Source organism: Papio anubis, chromosome 2 (assembly GCF_008728515.1).
Source record: "Papio anubis isolate 15944 chromosome 2, Panubis1.0, whole genome shotgun sequence".
In the NCBI taxonomy this organism is placed as follows: domain Eukaryota; kingdom Metazoa; phylum Chordata; class Mammalia; order Primates; family Cercopithecidae; genus Papio; species Papio anubis.
Window position 1 is genome coordinate 78,080,005 of NC_044977.1, and position 23,361 is coordinate 78,103,365.

General features: G+C 44.0%; 1 protein-coding gene across 1 annotated transcript in view; it reads right to left on the minus strand.

The window, feature by feature from the left end:
* PTPRG (protein tyrosine phosphatase receptor type G) overlaps positions 1 to 23,361 on the minus strand; it is a 729,284-nt gene that overhangs the window by 91,052 nt on the left and 614,871 nt on the right. Inside the window, exon 8 of the mRNA XM_031662790.1 lies at positions 20,341 to 20,533. Within this exon, the coding sequence (XP_031518650.1) occupies positions 20,341 to 20,533 (193 nt within the window). The remainder of the gene's footprint in view (positions 1 to 20,340; positions 20,534 to 23,361) is intronic.

The following is a 23,361-nucleotide window of genomic DNA, read 5'->3' on the forward strand; positions in this document are numbered from 1 at the left end:
CTTATGGAGATGAAGGGGGTGGGAGCTGTAAAGGGACCTGGCACGAAGGTCTGAGGGGCTGGAGCAAGGCACAGAGAAGACAGGCAGGCAGGGCACAGGTGCAGCTGTAGGGAGAAGCCTCGGAGCCAGATTCGAGCTCTGGCCTTTCTCCCACGAGTCCTTGGACGCCCCTGGAAAGAACTGAGCCCCAGAATGACACAATCAGGTGGATGCTTCACAAAGATCCCCTGAGCTTCGGCTGAGTGGAGAAGGCCCCAGAGAAGCCAAGTGTGGAGGAGGGGGCCTGTGAGGGAGGGGCTGCAATGGCCAATTGCTGGAAGACCAGGGAGGAATGGCCGGTTCTAGAGCTTACAGTTAGGAGGTAAAATGCAGAGGCCTGGTGATGTGACGGGTAAGGAGGGCAGGGGAGAGGGAGAGGCAGTGAGGAGAACCTTCTGGTTTGGGTGCAGGAACCAGGTAAGAAGTAGGTGGGCATGCTGGCAGAGACAGGCCAGGGGACCGCAGCTTGGTTCTGACCTGCTGGCATCTTCCAAAGACCACCCACACACATGCCCTGTAGCCCACCAGGAGCCAGACTCCCGTATTTTCTACCCAAGAGCCCCAATCCCAAGGTAGCCCTGGGGAACAGGATGGCTTTCCTGCCAGAGACGCACGGCCCAGCTTTGAGGACCTGGCTGGTGGAGAAAAGTAGATTGGTTTTGACAGGGAGGCCACCTTTTGTTCTTCAACTGCCAAAGGTGAGGTTCACTTTGTGCGACAGAGACAGGAAGGAAGGAAGGAGGGAGGGAATAAATTAGTGAGGCATTCCCACTGCCCCGCAGAACCCCTGGGAGGCATCAGGCTGTCTGTTGCGCAAATGCCACCAGAGCAGGGACATCAAACAAAGAATCTGAAGGGAGGCTTCCACGGAGATGTGAGGGCGGAGTGACAGAACGTGGGCACTAGGTGGCGCCAACCTACTGTTTTTAAATACTCCAGCTTCTAAGCGGCTTCATAGTTTTTCAAGACAGAACATGGAGGAGGCGGGGGAAAGATCAGGAAATAGCTACACCCTCAGTGTTCCAAATACTAATAACGAACCGAGATGTACATATTGGGAAACTTCTATATCCCATAATGATGACCATGTCAGATTTCCTAACTTCTCTATCTTTTCTCACCTCCCACCATGTTCTTATTTATCTTCCTTATTCTGCAACCATTCATTCCCCTGCTCCAAATAGCAATGAATGCTGTACAGGGAAGCATCCCTCTCTGGCAGTTACATCATACCCCCATAAATAATTCTGTCACCCACATACAGATGCAACCATTCTTCTTATTTTTTGAAATTAAAATAGATGGGTTTTTCTGTGTGCATTAAGATGATTCATGTTAATATTTTTTAAAAAGGAACCCAAGTAGTACAAAAAAGTAAAAAGAAAGTTAAAAGAAAAAAATTCACCCCAAATCTCAGTGCCCAAAGAAAACGACTGTGAACATTCTGGGACTCCAACATGCAGTTATCGCTTTATATACATGTGAAAGTACATACGCACAATTTGATGGAAACAGAATAGGATGTGGATGGCACTAGAATGGAATGTTTGGTTTTGAGGTGGTGTCTCACTCTGTCACCCAGGCTGGAGTGCAGTGGCTGGATCATGGCTCACTGCAGCTTCAACCTCACGAGCTCAAGTGATCCTCCCACCTCAGCCTCCTAAGTAGCTAGGACTACAGGTTCGTACCACCACACTTGGCTAATTTTAAATTTTTAAAATAGAGACAGGGTCTCACTATGTTGCCCATGCTGGTCTTGAACTTCTGCGCTCAAGTGATCCTCTCCCTTTGGCCTCCCAAAGTACTCGAATTACAGACATGAGCCACCATGCCTGGCCCTAGAATTTTTTGTTGTTGTGTTTTACTCAACAACTCATGGATATATTTCCTCATCAATAAGTAGAGCTTAGTGTCATTGTCTTGAATGATGGTACAGAATCTCACTGTCTCAATGTATTAAAAAAATACTGAGTTAAACTCTCAAAGGAGGTAGATCTGGCCTCACTCTAACGGGATCATCCACCAGGAAGGGAATTCTGTAACTTAACGGCCTCCAAAGATCCATGCTTGTCCCTGATCACACATCAGAGGAGGAGCATGAGGCCAGGGCTTTGCAGGCTGAGGAGCTATAGGAACAGCAGTCTGATGAGAGGTGTCTCTTCTGCTCTCTACTCGCCATCCTGGGTAGTGGCTTTTTCTAGGTATACTGGGCCAAATTTGGAGGAGGCATTTGCAGAGTACTAGCAGGGCCTAGAATAGAGGATGGCAAACTTTTTTCTGTAAAGGGCCAGAGAGTAAATATTTTCGGCTTTGCAGGCCACATGGTCTCTCGTAGCCATTACTGATTCTGCCTTTGAAGCACAAAGCAGCACAGGTAATATGTAAACATGAATGAGTGTGGCTGTGCTCCAACAAAACTTTATCTATGGACACAAGTTCAACTTCATAGAATTTTTTTGTGTTGCAAAATATTCTTTTGATTTTTTTACAACTGTTTAAAAATATAGAAACCATTCTTAGCTCATGGCTACACAAAAGGTGGTGGGGAGTAAGTTTAGGCCTGTGGATCAGTGCTGATCCTGGACTGAGACAGTAAGGAGAGGCCAAGCCCTTTTTTGAAACACAATTATCAGCTGCACTGTATTCTTGGCACTGAATTCTGTCCCTCAGTACAGGCTGACAGGCCTGCTCCTTCACAGAGCTTAGATTCTTCCTAGCACTTACTAGTACGTGGAGTTGTATTATTGACTTCATCGACGATCTGTAATTATCTATCTCCCCCACTAGATGGAAGTTCCACAAGGCTGGCACCTTTTCTGTCTTGTCTGGTTAATTACCTTGCGTCTAAGACAGTGCCTGGCATGTAGAGGGCTCTCAATCAATATTTGCTGAATGAACAAAAAGTTGGTTGTACATGGAATAACATCCTTAGTCTTTCCCCTGGTCCTTAGGTCCTGTGTGACATGATCCCCTTCCACATCGTCAACCTCATGGCTTGCCATCTTCCTCCTCATGGACTCATCTCTGGCCAGCCCCCACCCCAGTCCCCTTAAAGATCCGGCTTCAAGGCTGGGCGTGGTGGCTCACTCCTGTAATCCTAACATTTTGGGAGGCCATGGTGGGTGCATCGCTTGAGGCCAGGAGTTCGAGAGCAACCTGGATAATATGGCGAAACCCCGGCTCTACAAAAAGTAGAAAAATTAGCCAGGTCTGGTGGCGCACACCTATAGTCCCAGCTACTCAGGAGGCTAAGGTTGGAAGATCACCTTAACCCAGGAAGCGGAGGTTGCCGTGAGCTTTGATCATGCCACTGTGCTTCCAGCCTGGGTGACCGAGTAAGACCCTATCTCAAAAAAAATTTAAAAAGGGAAAATAAAAAATTCCAGCTTCAACACCCTGCTTCCCCTCTGAGGCCGATGGGCCACCTGTGTCCTCCTGTACTCTCACTGCTTCCCTCCTCACGGTGCCCATCACCCTATGCCCTCATCACCTGCCCGCCTCTGTGTCCCTCTGACTGAGCTGCAAGCATCTCCCAGGCAGGGACCAAGCTCCTTATCATTGGTACCCTTGGCAGGGGCTCGCATTTCTCTGACGGAATGAGGGACGCTGTTTTGAGTGTCCTCCAGTGAAGAGGATTCCATGTATAAAATCAGTGCCACACAATTCATTCCTGAGGTCACTGCCAGAAGTCTCAAATTTGTTGAGGATCTTGCCTCTGGTCTTTAACTCATGCCTTCTGCTAATAAGAAAAGCATTCAGTCTACAGAGGGAACAAAAACCACTGATGCTTGGCGGCTGGAGCAACAATAGAACCAGACACCCGTCAAAGAACTCAGGCAAGCGAGCAGGCGGACACCACTGTGCCTTGTGCTTCCAAAGTTCTGCGTGCTCTTTAAGTGATGGAAACCCTTCTTTCAAACAACACCTCCCTCCAAAGTCCAAATAGGAAACAGGCACACACAGCAAAAGAGAATTTTATAGATCAGTCTGGAAGAGCTGGTATAATAGAAAGTGTGGGCTTTGGAGCCAGACCCGTACAAATCCTGTGCCCTCATCTGTAAAATGGGTGACTAGGGTCTAGCAATTCTCTTCCTCACAAGGTTGCGGTGAGGATTACGAGGGAACGCTGTGGGTAAACCCAAAGTCGTAGGCCTCAGGCCTAATGGTGAGTATATGGACACACTGTATGTCCCACACAGTGTTAAAAAAATGGTATATTTTACATATAAATATGGGCTTTAAAATTAGGCCTGCATCCATACATGGCAGTGGTGAGCCAGAGCAGGAAAGCAATAATTTCCTTTAGATGGGGGTGTGTACTCAATTTTTTTTTGCCATAGTCCCCAACACTCCCCATTGCCTCTGCCCAGCCCACTTCCCCGGCAGCTCTCTGGCCCGCAAGGCGAGGTGAGTTTTCTACTGGTCTGAAACGAACACCAGGAGCACTCTCGAGGGCACACCACAGATGCCCAATACTTGTACTTTTCTATCTCTTCTCAATGGTCCTTGTGAACTGCACCTAACAAAGGGAGTCTGACAGACCTCTTGATATGTCCTTTTGTACCAAATTGAAGCCTCTTGATATGTCCTTTTGTACCAAATTGAAGCCTTTCATGCGGGAGGTGCCACACCCGGATTTCTAAACAAATATCCCCTGTGAGGCCTCCTGACACCAGCCTTTCCCCTCTCAGGGGTCTGATTATGTTCCCACTGGGGTCTGATTGTTTCTCACAGGCATCTAGGTGCTGCTCGTCACCAGCTCTGAGAATTTCTGCCTTCACTCTGAACCACCTTTAATTATGATCCCAGGCTTCGTTTAGTAATCAAGAGGCTTCTAGCAGAGCACCCAAGGTCCTCTGATTCTAAATCAATATCAAGGATATTTTCTCAGTGGTTCCACAAGTAAATAGTAGGCTCTCCTCCCCCACTCCATCCTCTTCATTTGGGCCTTTAGATAACCTAATGTGATATGCTCTGTCTGAAAGTCAGCGTCATTTCCAAGTGCCTTAAACTATCTGGAGTTAAAGGTTCCTCCAGGGGCCTTCTCCCAGCACCTGCCCCCTCGGAGTTTCACACCTGAGGCAACTAGCCAAATATTGATCAGGAGTCAAAGAGACAGCACTACTCAAACAAAGCAATTCGGTGCAGATTCACTATTTCACAGTGCCTGTTAACACAGACGAAACTGCCGCTTCCTGAGTGGGAGGTGTTGCGACATCATATGCCACACAGAGGCGGTGTCAGAGGGAACAGCTTGGCTTAAGCCAGCAGAGGACCGTGGGGGAGATGCCTCTTCCTCGGGGACTGCCTGGCCCTGGCGGGGAGAAAGATCAGGAGGTGTCTCCTCTTAAAAGCAGGAGGGAACCAGTCAGGAGGAACAGAGCCCAAGCCTTGCCTTAGACTGCTTCAATGCCTGTCATTTCTTTACCACCTTCAAATATGGAATCCTTTAGGGGAAATTTCCAGAGAAATGGCCCCAGGGAGTGATTCTGTTTTTGAAGGGCTGTATCAAAGAGGTCTAGGTAAACACAGAATCCTCCTCGGCAGCCCTCATAGGACGTCAAACCTGGAATCTTGGTGCCTGGGGTGTTGCCTCCCCCATCCCTGCCCAAGAGCTCAAGACGGGCAAACCACATGGAGGAAGGAACTGGGAACGACGGAGTCAAAGCAGGACCCCAGCTCCAGTGTAATGTGCATTTCCGTCTGCATCGTTTCTAGCTAGAGCTGCGGCTGCCACGCCCATGCCCTGGGCCTGGCTCTGTGCATTCATCTGGGATCATCCCCCGCACACAATGCGTAACTGAATCCAAGAGCTGTCCTCCATTCTCCCCATGAAAGATGAGCGGGCTTCAGAGACACCAAGTTACTGGGCTGGGCCAAGGAACCAGACTGAGAAGAGAATGGACAACTGAAACCCAATCTGCCTGAATCTGAACCAGAGTTGGCAGGGGACTCCATGGAGCAGTCATGTATGTACTTGCCCCATACCCGTCCCATAACTGTTTTCCTATCTTCAAGATGCTAATAAAGATGTCAGGAGCATTACTCCAAGAGCTTAAAAGGGGAAAGCTGTCCCAACAGGTAAAAAACTTCCTTCCCGTTTTAACTTGAGTGTCCTTAGGAGATCTGGATAGAGTTCACCGAAGTCTGTGAACTTAGGTAGCAAAAAAGTCCACTTTTATTTTCACTAATCTCTAACTAAAATGTAGCATTTCCTTACATTTTAAATGTTGGCAACAAACTACAGTAGTGTTACAAGACTTGTGTGATAATCACCAAAAGAAATCACAAAGCTATTCCTGCCAGATTACAGTGATTACCAATACAGGTGACCCTTGAACAACACAGGTTTGAACCACATGGGTCAATTTATAAGTGAATTTCCACCCCTGAGACAGGGCAACCAACTCCTCCTCTTCTTTCTCCTCCTCAGTCTACTCAACATGAAGATGACAAGGATGAAGACCTTTGTGATGATCCACTCCCACTTAATGAACAGTAAACACATTTTCTCTTCCTTATAATATTCTTAATAACATTTTCTTTCCTCTAGCCTACTTCATTGTGAGAATATAGCATATAATACATATTACATATAAAATATGTGTTACTCGACTGTGTATGTTACTGGTAAGGCTTTAGTATTAACTTTTCGGAGAGTTGAAATTTATACTGGATATCTGATTGTGGGGACACCCCAATCTCCACGGTATTCAGGACTCAGTTGTATTTCAAAATTTCCTTCATGTTCATCATTATTTCAACATCATAATGATTTTTAGATCTGTGGCTGGATCTTATAATTAAATGCCCTCATCAAGAAGCAGATAAATTAGTACAATTTTAAAGATACTTCAAAAATATCTGAGGATAATTGGCTTCCTCTGTAATCTATTATATTTTAAGCATCTAAAACCATCAATATGAGAAAATAAGCTAAAGGAGTCCATGGCACCAAAGTGGTTAAACCCATCCAGCACTAAGGAATATATAATTACATGCTTTTTAAGGAAAACGTTATAGTAGTTCTGTATAAAGGTTTAATAAGGAACCCTGACCTAAACTTGGGGAGTTGCTTAGAGAACTTACTGAGCATAGTTTGAACTGAAATCTGAACAATGAGTAGGTGTTTATAGAGGAAAGAGGAAAAAAGGAGGCTTGGGTATGTCAGAGAGAAAAAAAACAGTGTGTACAAAGGCCCTGTGATAAGCAAACTGGGAAGGAAACTAGTGTGGCTGGTGAGCAGGGAATGAGGAGGATAGTGGCCCAAGACTAGGTCTCAAAGCTAGGAAGCACTGGAGCTGGGGTTCATCCCGGGGTGGATCTGGCTGCCAAGGTCAGAATTTGCTGGCTAGCCCGCCACCTTCTTCTGATGTGGGACCCTGGTGCAGAGTTGTCCCCAGATTCTCCTAAGTGCTAGGACAACTGCTTTCAAGTTCTAAATCCATGGTGTCTCCACTGATGCCACCTGTTACCTGTGGACTTTTCTTCTACACTATAATACAATGACATCTCCCTTTCCATGAACAAGTCCTGAATTACAATTCAGTTTCTCAGCAAACAAATGAGTATTAGATGCTCTGTGTTGCAATTACCATGGAAGAAAGCAAATTTGAAAACTTGTTCTTATCCTGTTGGCTGTCTCTGCTGTGCATGTAACAGAGCTACATGCTCAGAAAACAGAAACAGGCAGTATCTGGGAAAGCAGAGGCAGAAATTCAATTCTCCAGTTTAAGCATTGGTTTCGACTTCCTACATTATGTTCTCACTGACCTCTCGTACCTCCTTGGATTCTTTTTTCTACATGATATCCCTCTTCCTCTGAGAGCTAAAGGCCAAGGGAGGTGTCCATGTCCTGTGCAGGAAAAGCATTGTTCAGCTCAGCGCTAAGGGAGGTGACAAAGTTCAGGATGATGCATCTTCCCAGCCTCACTTGATAACAGCTGCGTGCATCTTGGACACTGGGTGGAAGGCTGGATTCCATGCACCCTGGGGTCCTTCCCTCCCTTTCAACTTCATGATGCTGTGATTTCCTACTAAGAGAGCAAAGTGGACTTATCCCATTTTAACTGAGCACAGCATCCTTCCCACATGGTGCTTCTGACCTTCCACCTTCTCCCCATATCTTGCCCTAGCCCTAGTGAAGGGCTCCAACTGAGGGTCTGAACCACAGACCCGGCTGCGGAGCTAGGATGGTAAATGCCCAGTGTCCTTCCTTTATAACGATGTTTTTCTCCTGTTTCCCACTGCTGAGATAATGTTGTAGTCCCCTTTACTATGAAGAAATGGCTGGGTCACCTAAAATAGAGCTCTAAAAGTGCCCTTAGCAACGCAAGACTGGTATCCAAACACCATCCAAGATCTAAGATCCCATGAGCCGTTTTTATTAGTGATTCCAACAGCCATGTCAGGAAATCAACCAGTGACCCATACAGATGGCGTTAGCTGGGATTTTATGGAAATAATTGATTCTAGATTATTATGCAAATGGCTAAGATGCCCTCATTTGTTTTCCATCTGAGCCTTAAAATAATTTCTCTTGGAAACAGGTAATCTGCTCGACTTGGTACCTACTATGCTTAAAAGTAGTGTCCTGGCTCATGCACGGCATTCACCTGTTAACTCTGGATCTCCGCTACTTCCTGGCCACTTGCTACTCTTACTTGCTCTCTGTTCTGGCTGAGTGTGGGTGGAGTGGTAGGATGAACTCCAATGTTTGGATTCCAATCTCATTTCAATCCCCAGATGTGGTATCTGAACCAACTGGTCATTTGGTAAGGATGGCCCTATCTGGTATGGTTTCAGGGTCTCCCACACCTGGGTACTGCCCTCAGGCCAAGACTTGGTCAAAGGGACCCAAGAAGGAACCAGGGAGCCTGTCAGTTGCATGGAGAGACCAGGCTATGGGCAGGCACTGCCCGATAGTGGGCCCAAGTGGAATCATCGATTCAGCACATGGCAGGGACTGAGCCACCTGAGTCTCTTGGCTGCCCCTGGCAAATGGGTCCATACACTCTGAAGAGCTTGGGCTTCGCAGCTGGTGGCTGAAAACCAAGTTTTAAACAGTCAGCACACTCCTCACCGAGAAGGCTCTTCTCTTCTGGCAAGCCTTTCCTGGTGCCAGCCTGGAAGCAAAGAATTGCATAGCTCTGTGCACTTGATAATACCTGACAGCATTTAGTCTTAGACATATAGGCAGTGCCTTCTCAGCACAGGCAGAGATTTGAAATGTGACAGCCAAGATACTCATTTCGGTCCAAGCCAGTGCTTAGGAATCGCAAAACCAGTCAAGAGAGCTGCCCAGGAGTGAAGCCAGCAACCGTAACGACCACTGGCTGTGCTGAGAAGGAATAAGAAAAGCCTGACTCAAGAGGACACCACGCGGGGCTCCCGCTTCTGGGTCTTAACAGTTGTTCTTTGATTTTCAGGCTTCAGGGGCAGGGAGATGAGACTGTTTCTTATGCCCTAGGAAAGCAAGGATTCTGTCCATATTCCTGGACAGATACCTGAGGAAAAACAGCTTCAACCAACCCGTGTTTGTTTGAGGAATAATGAGTGGGATGAATGGGGAAGATAAACAGTCTGTCTCCCAGCTAGATACCTCCTATGGCTCCAACGAGAGGCACACCAATGTCTCACAGCCTCATGTTTCATAGGCTGTAAATGCTAGTTAGTGAAAAAGGGGAAGTGTGCTGCTCTGGGAGTAAGGAAGCTATTGGCCTTTATTAATTTCCAAATTGCTGTTCGGAAGCACCATGGTGCCCACACAAGTAAACCCCATGTCAGAGAAGATTTTTCTAGTGAGCAAAGAAAAGCAGAAGACAGAGGAGGGCTGCTAAGTTGAAGATCAAACTCTGTCTACCTGCCTAGAGATGGAGAGGATTAAGTAATTAGGTAATATTTATAAAGTGTGAAAATGCTAGATGGCCCCTGGAGTCTGCTACCAATATCAGCTCTACCGCTCCCAAGCCATAACAGCCGATTCTGCCTGAGAACATCCTGACACCAGTGCCTGACACTTTAAGTGGCTCCATTCTCCGCTTTTAGGCTGTTCCTTGAGGCAGACAGAAAAGCCCTCGCTCCATGTTTTGTTGAAATGTATGCTTCCATCCAAGGTGGCTTTTGGTCAGAGTAAAAGGTGGCTTCCCCAATCCCAGGAGCCTCTCTGATTTCAGGAAGTAGCACTGGCATGACATCCTGCTTCAGATGCCTGGCAATGCTCCCCAATAGGAGCACCCAGCCTGGGCTACATCATACATGTCCCAATTGTGCCAACTCTTTTGGTAAGAATTTTTTATTCCTGGCCACCTGGTATGTATACGTTAGCTTAATCCATCCATGCATCCCTCCATCCATGGATCCATCTATCCATCCCTCCGTCTTCCCATCCATCCATGGATCCATGCATTTATCCATCCATCCATCCTCCTATCCATCCATGGATCCACGTTTCCATCCATCCACCCATCCATCCATCCATCCATCCATCCATCCATCCATCCATCCACCCACCCACCCACCCACCCAACATATCCAATCCAGTATTTACTGAGGAGTCAATGGTGACCATAATAAAAACAGAGAAAAGGAAAACAGTCTCAACCCTCATGGAGCTTATGGGGTAGTGAGAGAGCTGGATATTAGGGAAAAAAATCACATATGACATAATCAGATGTAAAAATCCAACTGTGGTAAGTACTATAACGGAAAGGTACTGGTGCCCTAAAACAAGTGGCTGGGGCAAGGCAGTCAGGAAACTTCCTTGGGGAAGGGACCCTTGAGCTGTGTTATGAAGGCTGAGGAGGGGTCAGTTAGGTACTGAGGTGGGACAAGGGCCTTCCAGGTAGAGGGAACAGAATGGCTGCTGGACTGAAGTGTAGGATGCCAAGGGAAGGAAAGTACAAGATGGGGCTGGGGAGGGGGACAGGACTTGGTGTGTGGACCACCTTAAGGACTATCCATTTCATTAGAAAGGTTTCAACAAATTCAAACAGCCTGGCTTCACATTTCTAACAGGAAGAAGGCATGGCACCCTTATTCCAAAATACATTCTCCAATGATCATGTCACATGTAACAGGTTGTCCTGGGCATACAAAGAAGCTACTGCTGACCTACAGATAAGAAGATACAATTATTTGCAGAGTAATTTCCATGTCCAAGATCCCGCACTGTAAGTCTCATTTAAAAGGCCACTGGCTGAGGAAGAGAGTGTGTGATTATTATATTTTATTACTATTATTTTTTGAGACAGGGTCTCACTGTGTCACCCAGGCTGGAGTGCAGTGGGCATGATCACGGCTCACTACAGCTTCAAACCCCCTGGGCTCAAGTGATCTTTCTGCCTTAGCCTCTTGAGTAGCTTAGGGACTACAGGTGTGTGCTACCAAGCTCAGCTAAAAAAAAAATTAAAAAAAAAATTTTTTTTATTTGTTTATTCTTGGTAGAGATGGGGTCTCACTGTTGCCCAAACTGGTCAGGAACTGCTGGTCTCAAGTGATCCTCCCACCTTGGCCTCCCAAAGTGTTGGGATTACAGGCGTGAGCCACTGGGCTCTGCCTTATTATCTCTATTTTAGAGGCAAGGAAATAGAAGCTTAGATATTAGCTTGAATGAGGTCACAAAGGAGCGAATGGTTTTTAGGATTTGAGTCTAGGTTTGCTTGAATCCCAAGTCTGTCTTGTAACACTGCCTTATCCTGTCTTATTATTTATTCATTCATTCACTTAGCAATGACCGTGCACCTACTATGTGCCAGGTACTGTGTTAGGCCCTTCTGATCCAAGGATGCACAAGATCTTTTGCCTATATGGCCCCACGGTGTAGATCAAGTGGGTGCAGGACTCTCAGGACTAACCCTGTGACCAGTAACCTATGCCCTGAGCACCCAAGATAACCTGACAAAATAGATAAAAGCCAAGCAGATAAAGACTGAGCCCAGTGATTACTTTCAGGAAAGTAAGAGCACCCGATTCCCACAAGTATGTTTAATTTTAAAGCTCCTTCATTCAGGGAAGGAGTAATAAGCTGTGTTGTTCAAGTCACCTGACGACACTGAGAACACAGAGGCACCACTTGCAGGTTCTTATGGAAGATGGCGGTCCCTTGGACGATGGAAAGAACACTGTGTGTGGACATAAGGGGATCTTGGTTCACATCTGAGGTCTACCACTTCCTGGCTGAGGCTTTGAATGATTTACTTACCCTCTCTGAACGTTAGACCCCTCACTTGTTACAGAGAAACAATACTACTCCATTTCTCTCTTTGCTCACCCTACCCATCCCTCTATCCAAACTGTTAGTAAATCCCCAAAGTTCTCCTCCAAAGTCCATCCCTAATGATCACTTATATCTTTACTATGATCATCCTCATCCAACCTGCGATATTTCTATCAGTCTCTTGCAGGTCCTGCAGACTCCAATGCAAGTCCTCTGCAAGCATTCTTCACACAACAGCCAGAGTGATAAGTTTATAGACTGTTGTGATTATTCCAGAGTCCTGGAATAAACCCTGCAGAGGCTTCCCATTGCTGTAAGATCTTAAATCCTAACAATCTTAACTCTACCAAAAGAAGTCTTTGTCAGAGTTGCTCTTGCCTACTTCTCCAGCCTCTTCTCTCTGATCTTGCTTCCCCTTTGTTTACCTTGCTCTGGGTTGGATCCCGTGCTTCAAGGTCCTTGCAAATGACCTGCTTCACAGATCTCTACAGGGCTGGCTCCCTGTCCTCACCTGCCTTATCCCAAGACGGGCTCCTCCCCACGACCTCACCACACTCCACCACTCTTAGCGCACGACTTGATTTGATTCCCTTTGGGACAACATTGAAGCCTATCATCAGTGGACGTGTTTATTTATTTCTCCCTTCTAGAATGTACACTCCACGATGAGGGACCATCCCTTGTTCAACTTTACTTCTACTGCCTAGAACTTGTTTATAGTAGATGGTCAATAAATATTTAATGGATGAAAAGCGAATCCTGGCAGCGGTTGTTTTGAGGATTAAATAAAACAACTATGAATAGAAAACGATAGCACAGCATCTGGCGCACAAAAACCTCTTCCCAGACTTTCTCTTTTATTTTTAAGAGATGTAGGCTTACTATGTTGCCCAGGCTGGCCTCAAACTCCTGGGCTCAAGCGATCTGCTCGCCTCTACCTCCCAAGAAGCTGGGACTACTGGCGTGTGCCACAGCACCCGGCTCTCTTGCTAGCCTTTCTAACCACAGGTGTTTCAGGCACCACTCTTAGAGTCAAGAAGCTTTTCAAAGCTGGACAAAAATGTCTGACATATGAAAAGACATTTACTGGCTATAACAATTGAAACAAAATATTTAATGCTACATTAAAAGTCTATAAAATATCAACATTATGTCAACCAATCAAACGCAACTTAACACCAACTCATATATTTACATAAACTTAAGAGTAATTATGAAATGTCTGAGCATTTAAAAACGTTGGATATAACATGGCAGGACCTTCAAAATATGAGAGTCTAGGATGTTCCAAGGGTCTTGAAACAGACCTGCTTTTTTTTGTCTTCTTTCTTAAACACTCAAGGTTAAAAAAGAATGACAATTGAAAATTATTTTTTAAAGAAGGGGGTTAAAAACTCTCCACAGGGGCTGCCTGGAAAACGTGTTTTTCTTAACACTTTCCTATGCTAAAAGCTTCTGGCTGTAACAAGATAACTTTCTGGAATTGTTTCTGGGCGGGCAGCTGCCTGCAAAGGCATTAAGTGTTCATATCAGAGCTTCTTTTAATAAGATAAGTAATTCAAGCTCATTAATCTGGTGAGTAGAAATGATTAAACTGAAAATAGAACAACATTAATATTTTCTCCCAAAATAGCAGAAAACCATAATTTCAATGTCAAACTCTTTTTTAAAGCAATCATGGATTTACTTCTTTGTTTGCTAATTTGGATAGAAAATGTGACCCTCTTTCTCAATGTACTGATTTTAAATAGGCTAGTTATTCAGGCTTCCTTGCACAGTGGTATATGTCCTTTAAAACTGCTTTTAACCAAAACAGGAAGCAATGTTTGCATTGAAAACATAGCTAAAAAAGAGATCTCTCCATCAGCACAGGCAAAAAAACATTCACCAAAAAACCACGACATTGGCTTAGGAGCCCAGAGGGTATGCACGCAGTCCGGTGTCCTCTCCATTTCCTTTGCTTTTATTACGTTATACAGTGTCATTTTAATTAAGCCATCAAATCAAATGATCAGATCAAGTGGTTTTGACTCCACTGTGGTTTGAACAGGTTTGGTTAAATTAATAAACCATATGTTTCATGTTGTTGGAAGGAAAGTTATTTTTCTCTGTTCACTGTTCCAAAAGTCTTCACAATAGACAGTATTCAGCACTTAATCACTGAACGCTCTCCCATGTGCCCAGGATGTGTTGCAGAATAACTGAAATGACAGCCCATTAAATCCTAAAGTCTGTCCAAGTTATTTACCGACAAAGGGCAGAGTGGCAAATCGGATGTCCCTTGAACAATCTACCGAGCCTAAACATTGTTTCCATTTACTGGAACGAAAGCTTTATTATTTTTTATGGACGACATCCATATAGAAGTCTTTCTTCAGCAACAATACAATATTAAGATGACTTTTCCCCCATTCCTTTCTTAAGGGGCCCTGCCTCTTGTGCTTGGCACTGAAAGGCTGGATTCTGTATTCTCTATTCCAGGATGTCCAATCATCCTGACAAAATGAGTGCATGAACACAGGCCCCCACCACTGGCTGCCTCAAGTTCAAAATCATAGCCAGCGGAACAGGGGAGGAGGGGAGCTATATTCAGTCAATTGAGGCTCTGGTTACCCCTCTGATGTGAAAGGTGACTGGGTGTTAAAGTGAATTGGTAAGTGGGCGGTTACCAAGTTAATGAATCTCTGGTTGGTCCTAGGGTCTTTCAGTGGAATGGAAACACAGATCCAACACATTCACAGTATCTTGAAGACAGAAAATATGTATCTTACAACAAGTCTATGATTAACCAGTTTAGGTTTCTCAAACTCAGTTTAAGCTACTCCCTAAAGTGGGGGTTAGTAAACTACAGTCCCAAGGCCAACTCTGGTCTGCCATCGTTTTGGAAATAAAGGTTTACTGCAAGACATTTTCTACACTCATTTACATATCATCCGCAGGTGCCTTCCTGCTATACTGGTAGAATTGAGTACAGTCGGCACTTATATCCACGGTTTCTGCATGCATGGGTTCAACCAACCACAGATAAAAAATATTTGGAAGGAAAAAAAAAAAAAACAGCAATATAACAATAAAAAACAGTACAAACAAAAACCAGTAGAGTATAACAACTATTTAAATGGCATTTACATTGCATTAATATTATAAGTACTCTAGAAATATTTTAAAGTATACTGGAGGATGTGTTTAGGTTATATGCAAATATAACACCATTTTATATAAGGGACTTGAGCATCCAAGGATATTGGTGTCCGTAGGGGTCCTGGAACCAATGTCCCACAAATACCCAGGATTCAACAGAGACCATATGGCCCACAAAGCCAAAAACATTTACTATCTGGCTCTTAACCAAAAAAGGTAAATGACTCCTGCCTTATGTAATTAATTTATTTTTCCTTCTTCTGTGACAATAGCCTGACAAATGCATAAAACATCATAGCTTTCCTGGGCATTGAAAGCTTCCAATAATTATCAGATAGAGAATACCAATCAGGCAGGCTTTGCTGTTTTTGAATTACCTGAAGATTACAGAATACCACTCCTTCTCTTTTTAAAACTTTTTTTCACAGAAGAGTGGAGGAAGGAAAAGGACTTGTTCCGTGCTTTGGCTCTTTCCTGCTTACATCTCTAAGGTCAATAATCTAAGTCTTCCAGGCTGTCTGATGATGTGTAGGCCATCTTTTGGCCTATAGTGCCGCTGAGTTACCTGAGTCTTGTTAGGGAAAAAAAAGGAGGAACATTTGGTCATGTGGGCTCTGGTTCCATGACATGTGCATTTAAAAACAAACAGGGAGATCATCAGTCATTAGGGAGATGGAAATCAGAACTATAAAGAGATACAACCTCATATTCACTAGGTTGGTGAAAATAAAAGAGATGCACAATAACAAGTGTTGGTGAGGGCATGGAGAAATTGAAACGCTCATACACTGTTGATGGGAATGTAAACTGATGCCACCACTTTGGAAAATAGTTTGATAGTTCCTCAAAACCGTAAACAGAAAGTTACCATATGACCCAACAATGCTATTCCTAGGTTTACATCTAAAAGACTTGAAAATGTATATTTACACAAAAACTTGGATACGGATGTTCACAAAAGCATTATTCATAACAGCCAACAGGGGGAAGAAACTCAATGTCCATTAATTGATAAATGGATAAACAAAATATGGCACCTCCACATATTATGTGCTATATTACTTGGCTATAACATAGAATTAAATTCTGATACATAACCCCCCAATACAGATGAACCTTGAAAGTGCTATGCTAAGTGAAAAAAGTCATATATGATCCATTTACATAAAATGTCCAGAATAGACAAATTCATAGAGACAAAAGGTACGTTAGTGGTTGCCTAGCCCTGGAGGGAGGGAGATACAGAGCAGAAGAAGAGAAGGAGAATGGGAGTGGTTGCTACAGATGGAGTTTCTTTTTGGGGTGATGAAAATGTTCCAGAAATAAATGGTAGAAATGGTTGCATGACTTTGTGACTACAGTAAAAACTACTGATGTGTACACTTTAAAGAATGAATTTCATGGTATGTGAATTAAATCTCAATAAAGCTGTTATTTAAAAAAATAGGGACACTATTCAGCAATAACAAAAAAATGACCTACCGATACATGCCAAACATGGATAAATGTTAAAATCATTAACACCAAGTGAAAGACAAAACCAGACCTGAGGTTGCCTGGGGTTGAGGGCAGGAGAAATAATTGACTGCAAATGGGCAGGAAGGAACTTTCTGTGGTGATGAAAATGTTCTAAAACTGGACTGCAGTGATGGCTGTGCAAGTATAAATTTACTAAAATTATCAAATTATACATTTACCATAGCTGTATATTATGGTATGTAAATTATGCCTTTAAAAAATGCTGTAAAAATAGGAAAATTTCCTCAACTGCTGGCAGAAGTGTAAAGTGGTACATACAATCACTTTGGGGAGCCATTTGGCAGTCTCTAACCAAACCTGAAAATATGTGTACTCTAGGATGCTGCCATTTTACTCCTGGGTGTATGCCCAATAGAGATATGTCCACATATTCATTAAAAGGCAGGTTCAAGAATTTTCGTAATCACCCCGACTTGAAAATAATCTACATATTCATGTATACTGAAATGGATAAACATATTCAGGTATAATCACACAATGGGATTTAGCAATACAGAAGAACAAACTACAAGTACAGGCATCAACAGAGAGGACGCTTAAAATCACTGTAGAACAACAGAAGCAGGATACCAAAGAGGACATACTGAATGATTCCATCTTTATGAAATTTATTAAACAGGCAAAGTGAATTTCTGGAAGAGGTTACCCTTGGGAACAGAGAGTGATTAGGAAGGGGAATGAGTGGGGAGTCATGAGATCCTAGATGGTAGTTTCTTGATCTGGGTGCTTGTTACTCAGGTGTGCTCAGGTTGTGGAAATTCATCAAGCTGTGCACATGTTACAGGTACTGCACTTTCCTGTATATGTAGCTCTCCAATAATATGTTAAACACACAAATAGGACTGCACCTAGATCCCGCTCTCCTTTGGCTCTAAAAATATCAGAAAACATTTTAATACTCCCATGTCTTAAAGAGTCAGCGATGAGCACTATGATAATTCAAATAAACCTAGTAGAATGACGAATGAATCTGCCATATTTAAGGACGGTTCTGTCGTTGTGGTCAAATTCAGAGAAGGCCTGTTCAGTGGAAGATTCTGCCCACTTCGACAATTTAACACAATGGAAACCATTATCTTCCCTAGCTTTCTTGGATAATAAAGGCCATGCATTTTCTCTGTACAGCTGATATATCATATGCTCGGCCCATTTTTCAGGAAAGAGCTTATCTGTCACCATCTCAGCAGTTCTGAGCTACCAGATCGTGCACTCACTTGTGATATGAATTCCTCACCCCCACAATCCATGTCCTCTGCATATAACGCTCACAAAATCCCCAGGAGACCTGCTTTTCTCAGTCAAGTTCTCTTGGGAGAAAGCTTTCTAGTTGGGTTATTTTCTTTATTTTTTTTAGCTAGGTTAAAAAAAAAATTAGTTCATGTGAGGTTTTCCATGGTAGCCCAACCTAAGATATTTCACAGGTTTGTGAGCTTCTTAATTCTCCCATTGTTCCCGGAGAATGATGCCCTCGACAATCTATTGTCCCCAAATTACTTGAATCTCAAGCCTTTCTCAGGGAACCTGGTCTGACTCACTTCTCCTCACTAACCTCAAACAAAATCACACAGACAGGAAGGAAATGCTCACATTCTTAAACTCCTTCTCCTCTTAGCTCCTTTTCAGAAACAGGAGCCTAGAAAATGGGCTCATGATTATCATGAAAGTGCATGCCACTGCAGTTACCTGTGGAATAGAATCCCACTCCCCCTGTTCCTACAAAGTCCATATGCCAATAAACTGTTCCCTTTTGTGAGGGGTGGGGGCACTCTTGAAAGAAAACCTTTCTACATAACGTACCACACTAACAATAGCCCAGTCTACTTCCAGTGTTGACAAATGACACAAGCTCTCCCTTTATTGCCCAAGCTCATAATTTTGAAGAAGGAGAGCACTGGGTTGGGAAATATCCCTTTTCGCACCAAAAGAAAATTCCTTCTTTTTCCTTCCTCCATTCCAAGTAATAGGGCTTTGATCAGCCTTGCTCCCCTCAGCATTTCCGGAGCTCTGTCACACAATGTGTTACACCTGAGAGGAGAGGTGTGAGGGTAGAATCAGACATTCTAATTTCCTGGGAGAGAAATTCATATTCATTTCACATGAGTACGTAGACATGGAAAAGACTGAGATGCCTGAAAATGATAAACTTATGCGTATCAGATATGGGGGTTAAACTGTTGAATAAAGGTTAAAAAAATTAGCAAGTGATTTCCAGTAGGGGGTGAGGCTGGTGTGGGAGTTCTTGCCTGGGGTGGATGGTAGTAAGACTACTATATACTGGGGTGTTGGGAGCAATTCAAAGGTCCTGATGATATGGACAGGAGACAGAGAAATACTGACCAGAAGAGGGCAGTTCCCCAGCAAAGGTCCCACCCTCAAGCCTGGAGACCCTTGGCCCTAAGTGAAAACAGACATTCCTGTCTTCATGACCAAAAGTTGCCTTTTGGCCCACCATACCCCGCTATCCTGTACCCATATAAACCCCAGACCCCAGGCTCCAGAAGCAGACAAGGGGAATGAACAGAAGAGAGAAGAATAGCAGAATGGCATGGTAGGGAGAAGAGAAGGAGCATCTGAATGTCAAGGGACAATCAGAGAGGAGATTGGCCACTGAATGGCCAAACTCCATCATCTTCTCACTCAATACCCCTTCTAGCTCCTGATACATCCTGCTGAGAGCCACCTCCACCACATTCACTCTTCAAGTCCATGTGTGACCTGATTCTTCCTGGATGCTGGACAAGGACCTGGGTACCAAGAGGTCATTGAGCTGGTTAACACTTAAGCTGTCCACAGACAGCAAGGCTGCAAGAGCCCGCTGTAACACATGCCCACTTGGGCTTCAGGAGTCACAGACAACAACCCTAGTGCCAGAGCCCCAAGGAACTTGCCCTGGCTCCTGTACCTGCCCGTCTGTGTGCTCCCCCTCCCATAAGGTGTCTGAGAAGCGAATGGTGACCGAACAGATGAGCCACGTTCCTGTTGCATGTCCTTCAAAGGTGGCGGGGGGCATGTCCTTCAAAGGTGGGGGGAGAGGTCAGGGAACTCTCCTGTTTCACTGATATCTGAGCTCAGAGATAAACTCCTGATCAACAGGGAAACACGTAAAAAGTAAGACACTTTCAAAAAGCTTTCTCTAGACATTGCTATAAGTTTTGAAGCTACCAGGCAGAAATGCAGACAGAATTATCTATTATTGGTCAAAAGGGCGCCTTCTATCATACCTATTTAACAGAAGTTATTCCCACACCTGCTCCTATTTTTCAGCCAGACAAGCTCCCTTTAGCAGAGAAACATATGCACTTAACACCAAGTCCCAATTCCTGCCTGGCTTTGAATTCCTTTTAATTTAAAGTAATTTATGATAAGGAATCTTCCTCTGGGTAAGGCACTTAATCCAAATATACCTTTAGAGGCTTCTGTCCCCAGTGGGTTTTCTAAGAAGTCTGTCACGTCGTGGTTCCAGGCATCACGGACGGCGGACTTGGACACGACCCTGTCATGCAGACGCTGCTGTGGTCGAAAGTTATTTCTCAGATACTCCACTGACTTGACATGGTCTTGCTGCTCCGTGGTGAAGATGGAATAAAAAGCCTCAAGCTGAACGGAGAACCAGAGAGGGGAGGAAAAAACAAAACAAAACAAAACAAAACAAAAACCATCAATTAGAAAAGCGATTTGGTCCAAAGCAGGTGGAGGTGATAAGAGCACGAAACGGTAGGAAGTGCCCGATGCCGGGGTTGCTAAACCCAGCAGGACTTGGGTTGCATGCTGGAAGCACTGCCAACAGGCTCATCTGGCTGTGGTTTCTGTCCTGCCAACTAACCAGGAAAACACTTCATTTGAGGGCTGTACCACACTCTGAGTTTGTGCCTCCCATGAGAGAGTCCTAGTCTTTCTGCAGTGCCCTGCTGGAAAGGCCTTCAGCATTCTAGGAAGAAGCATAGGGTCACAGTGATACTGTTATGTCCCGGAGCCAGACTGCCGGGGTATGAATACTAACTCCATCACCTACCCACTCTGTGACCTGAACAAGCTGCTTAACCTGAGCCACTATTTTTCCTCAATAAAATGGTGATAATCATAATAATATTTACCCAAAAGGATTTTTGTCAACATTAAGTGCTGACAAAATATTTAATCCAAGTACAGTGCTTAACCAGTTCCTAGCATATCGTAAGAGCTTCATAAATATTAGGGATTTAATTCTTGGCATCTTCCGACATACTAGTGATCAAGTTTGGCAAAGTCACTAAGTCACTAAATGTGTGACTTGCAAGTCAAACTGCCTAAGTTCAACATTTACCAGATGGGTAATCAGGGACAAACTGTTTAAGTTTTCTGTAACTCAAGTATCCACAACTGTAAAACACATAATAATACTTACCTTATAAAGTTGTTAGAAGTATTAAAATATATGTAAATTGCTTAGTACACAGTTAAGTCCTCAATTAAGGTTAGCTGCTATCATCATTATTATTATTATTATTAAGAAACATCACTTACAAGACTGCCAATCTAACTTTTATGGAAAGTAAAAGAAAAAAATCAGGGTGCCCAAATCCTATTTCTATTATCAAAAGGGATTCTTTGGCCAGGTGTGGTGACTGATACCTATAGTTCCAACACTTTGGGAGGCTGAGGTGGAAGATCACTTGAACCCAGGAGTTCAAGAGTAGCTGGGACAATGAGACCCTGCCTGTACAAAAAATACAAAAATCAGCTGGGCGTGGGGGTGCATGCCTGTAGTCACAGCTTCTTGGGAGGCTGAGGTGAGAGGGTTGCTTGAGGCTGGGAGTTGCAGGCTGCAATGCGCTATGATTGCCCCACTGCACTCCAGCCTGGGTGACAGAGTAACACCCTGTCTCAAAAATAGAAAAAACAAAAAAGGGATTTTTGTGTGTGTGTGTGGCCTTCAACACTGTGATCATCAAAAACAGTAATTCTGGCCAGGCCCGGTGGCTCATGCCTGAAATCCCAGCCCTTTGGGAGGCCAAGGTGGATGGATCACTTGAGGTCAGGAGTTCAAGACCAGCCTGGCCAACATGGTGAAACCCTGTCTCTACTAAAAATACAAAAATTAGCCAGGCATAATGGTGCACGCCTGTAATTCCAGCTACTCGGGAGGCTGAGGCACAAGAATTGCTTGAACCTGGGAGGTGGAGGCTGCAGTGAGCCGAGATCGTGCCACTGCACTCCAGCCTGGGTGATGGAATGAGACTCTGTCTCAAAAAAATAATAACATTTTTTTAAAAAAATAAAAAAGGTAATTCTATTACATATGAGGAATGGAACAGCGACTGAGTGACAGAGACTTGTCCTCAACAGGCCACAAAGTTATTCTTGTCACCGAAAAACAAAAACAAAAACAAAAAACTGTAATTTGAAATATGCAGCCACCAAAAATACTAATAGGAGAAGAAAATAGAATGAAGAGAAAAACTGAATGAACTGTTTCTGGCCCATCTGGATCCTCCGGTGCCAAATAAGACTGCTTTCTGCGGGAGAAATGGCCCAATGGTGCTAGAAAGATGCTCTCCGTGCACTGAGTGACTGTCTAGGCTTCGGGGAACCAGAAGGCAGTTAACACTAATGTGGAAAATAAAAAAGGGAAATCGCTATCTGGGTTTCGGCAAATTCTAGGTGGTCATCCTGAAGCCTGGAACTAACCCCCACTATTTCTCAAGCAGCCTCAGAGAATGACACAGAAAATGACCTGCTTCCAAATAGTCTGCCCTCTCTTTGCATGAGAAAGCGAAGAATTGAGGTAATGATATTAGCCATGCAAAAATCATTTAAGTATATGAATTCACCTATCATTCTACCTCCCCTCCAATTCCACAGCTTATGTAAAATGATAGTAAACCACGGAATTTTTTCTGCCTTCTACATAGAACCAGGACGGATTCACGATCAGCCTAAAAGCCAAAGCAGCCTATGACTCTTGTATTACTTCAATTCTCTGTGAGTGACTTTACCTTCTCATAAAAACTCATAGTGTCTCTAGGTAGAATCTGCCTGCCTTCCCATTCTTTCTGCTATTCCTTCTTTATTTACAGCAAAGGAAAGGCAAGACATGCCAGAAAAATTAGGAAAAGTGGATTGATTACTTTGTCCAAATGTGAGTCACTCAAATGAAGACAACTGAAGATGCTGAAAAATCACCTCCACCTCGTGACATGAACTCTCTTGATAGGACTACCAAAGTCAGAACTGAATGCATCAAATGTGAGAGCAGGTTTCCGATTTTCTCAGAGAAAATAACTTCTTAAAATTATATGAGAAGTATTAACAAAGACCCTCTGGAGACAGCCCAGAAAAAGACCAATCAAAATGATTAAAAAGATGGAGAATAAATCCTGTGAGGAAAGGTTAAAGGAAGTGGAATTGTTTAGCCTGAAGAAAAGGTGAGCAAGGAGTAATTTCAT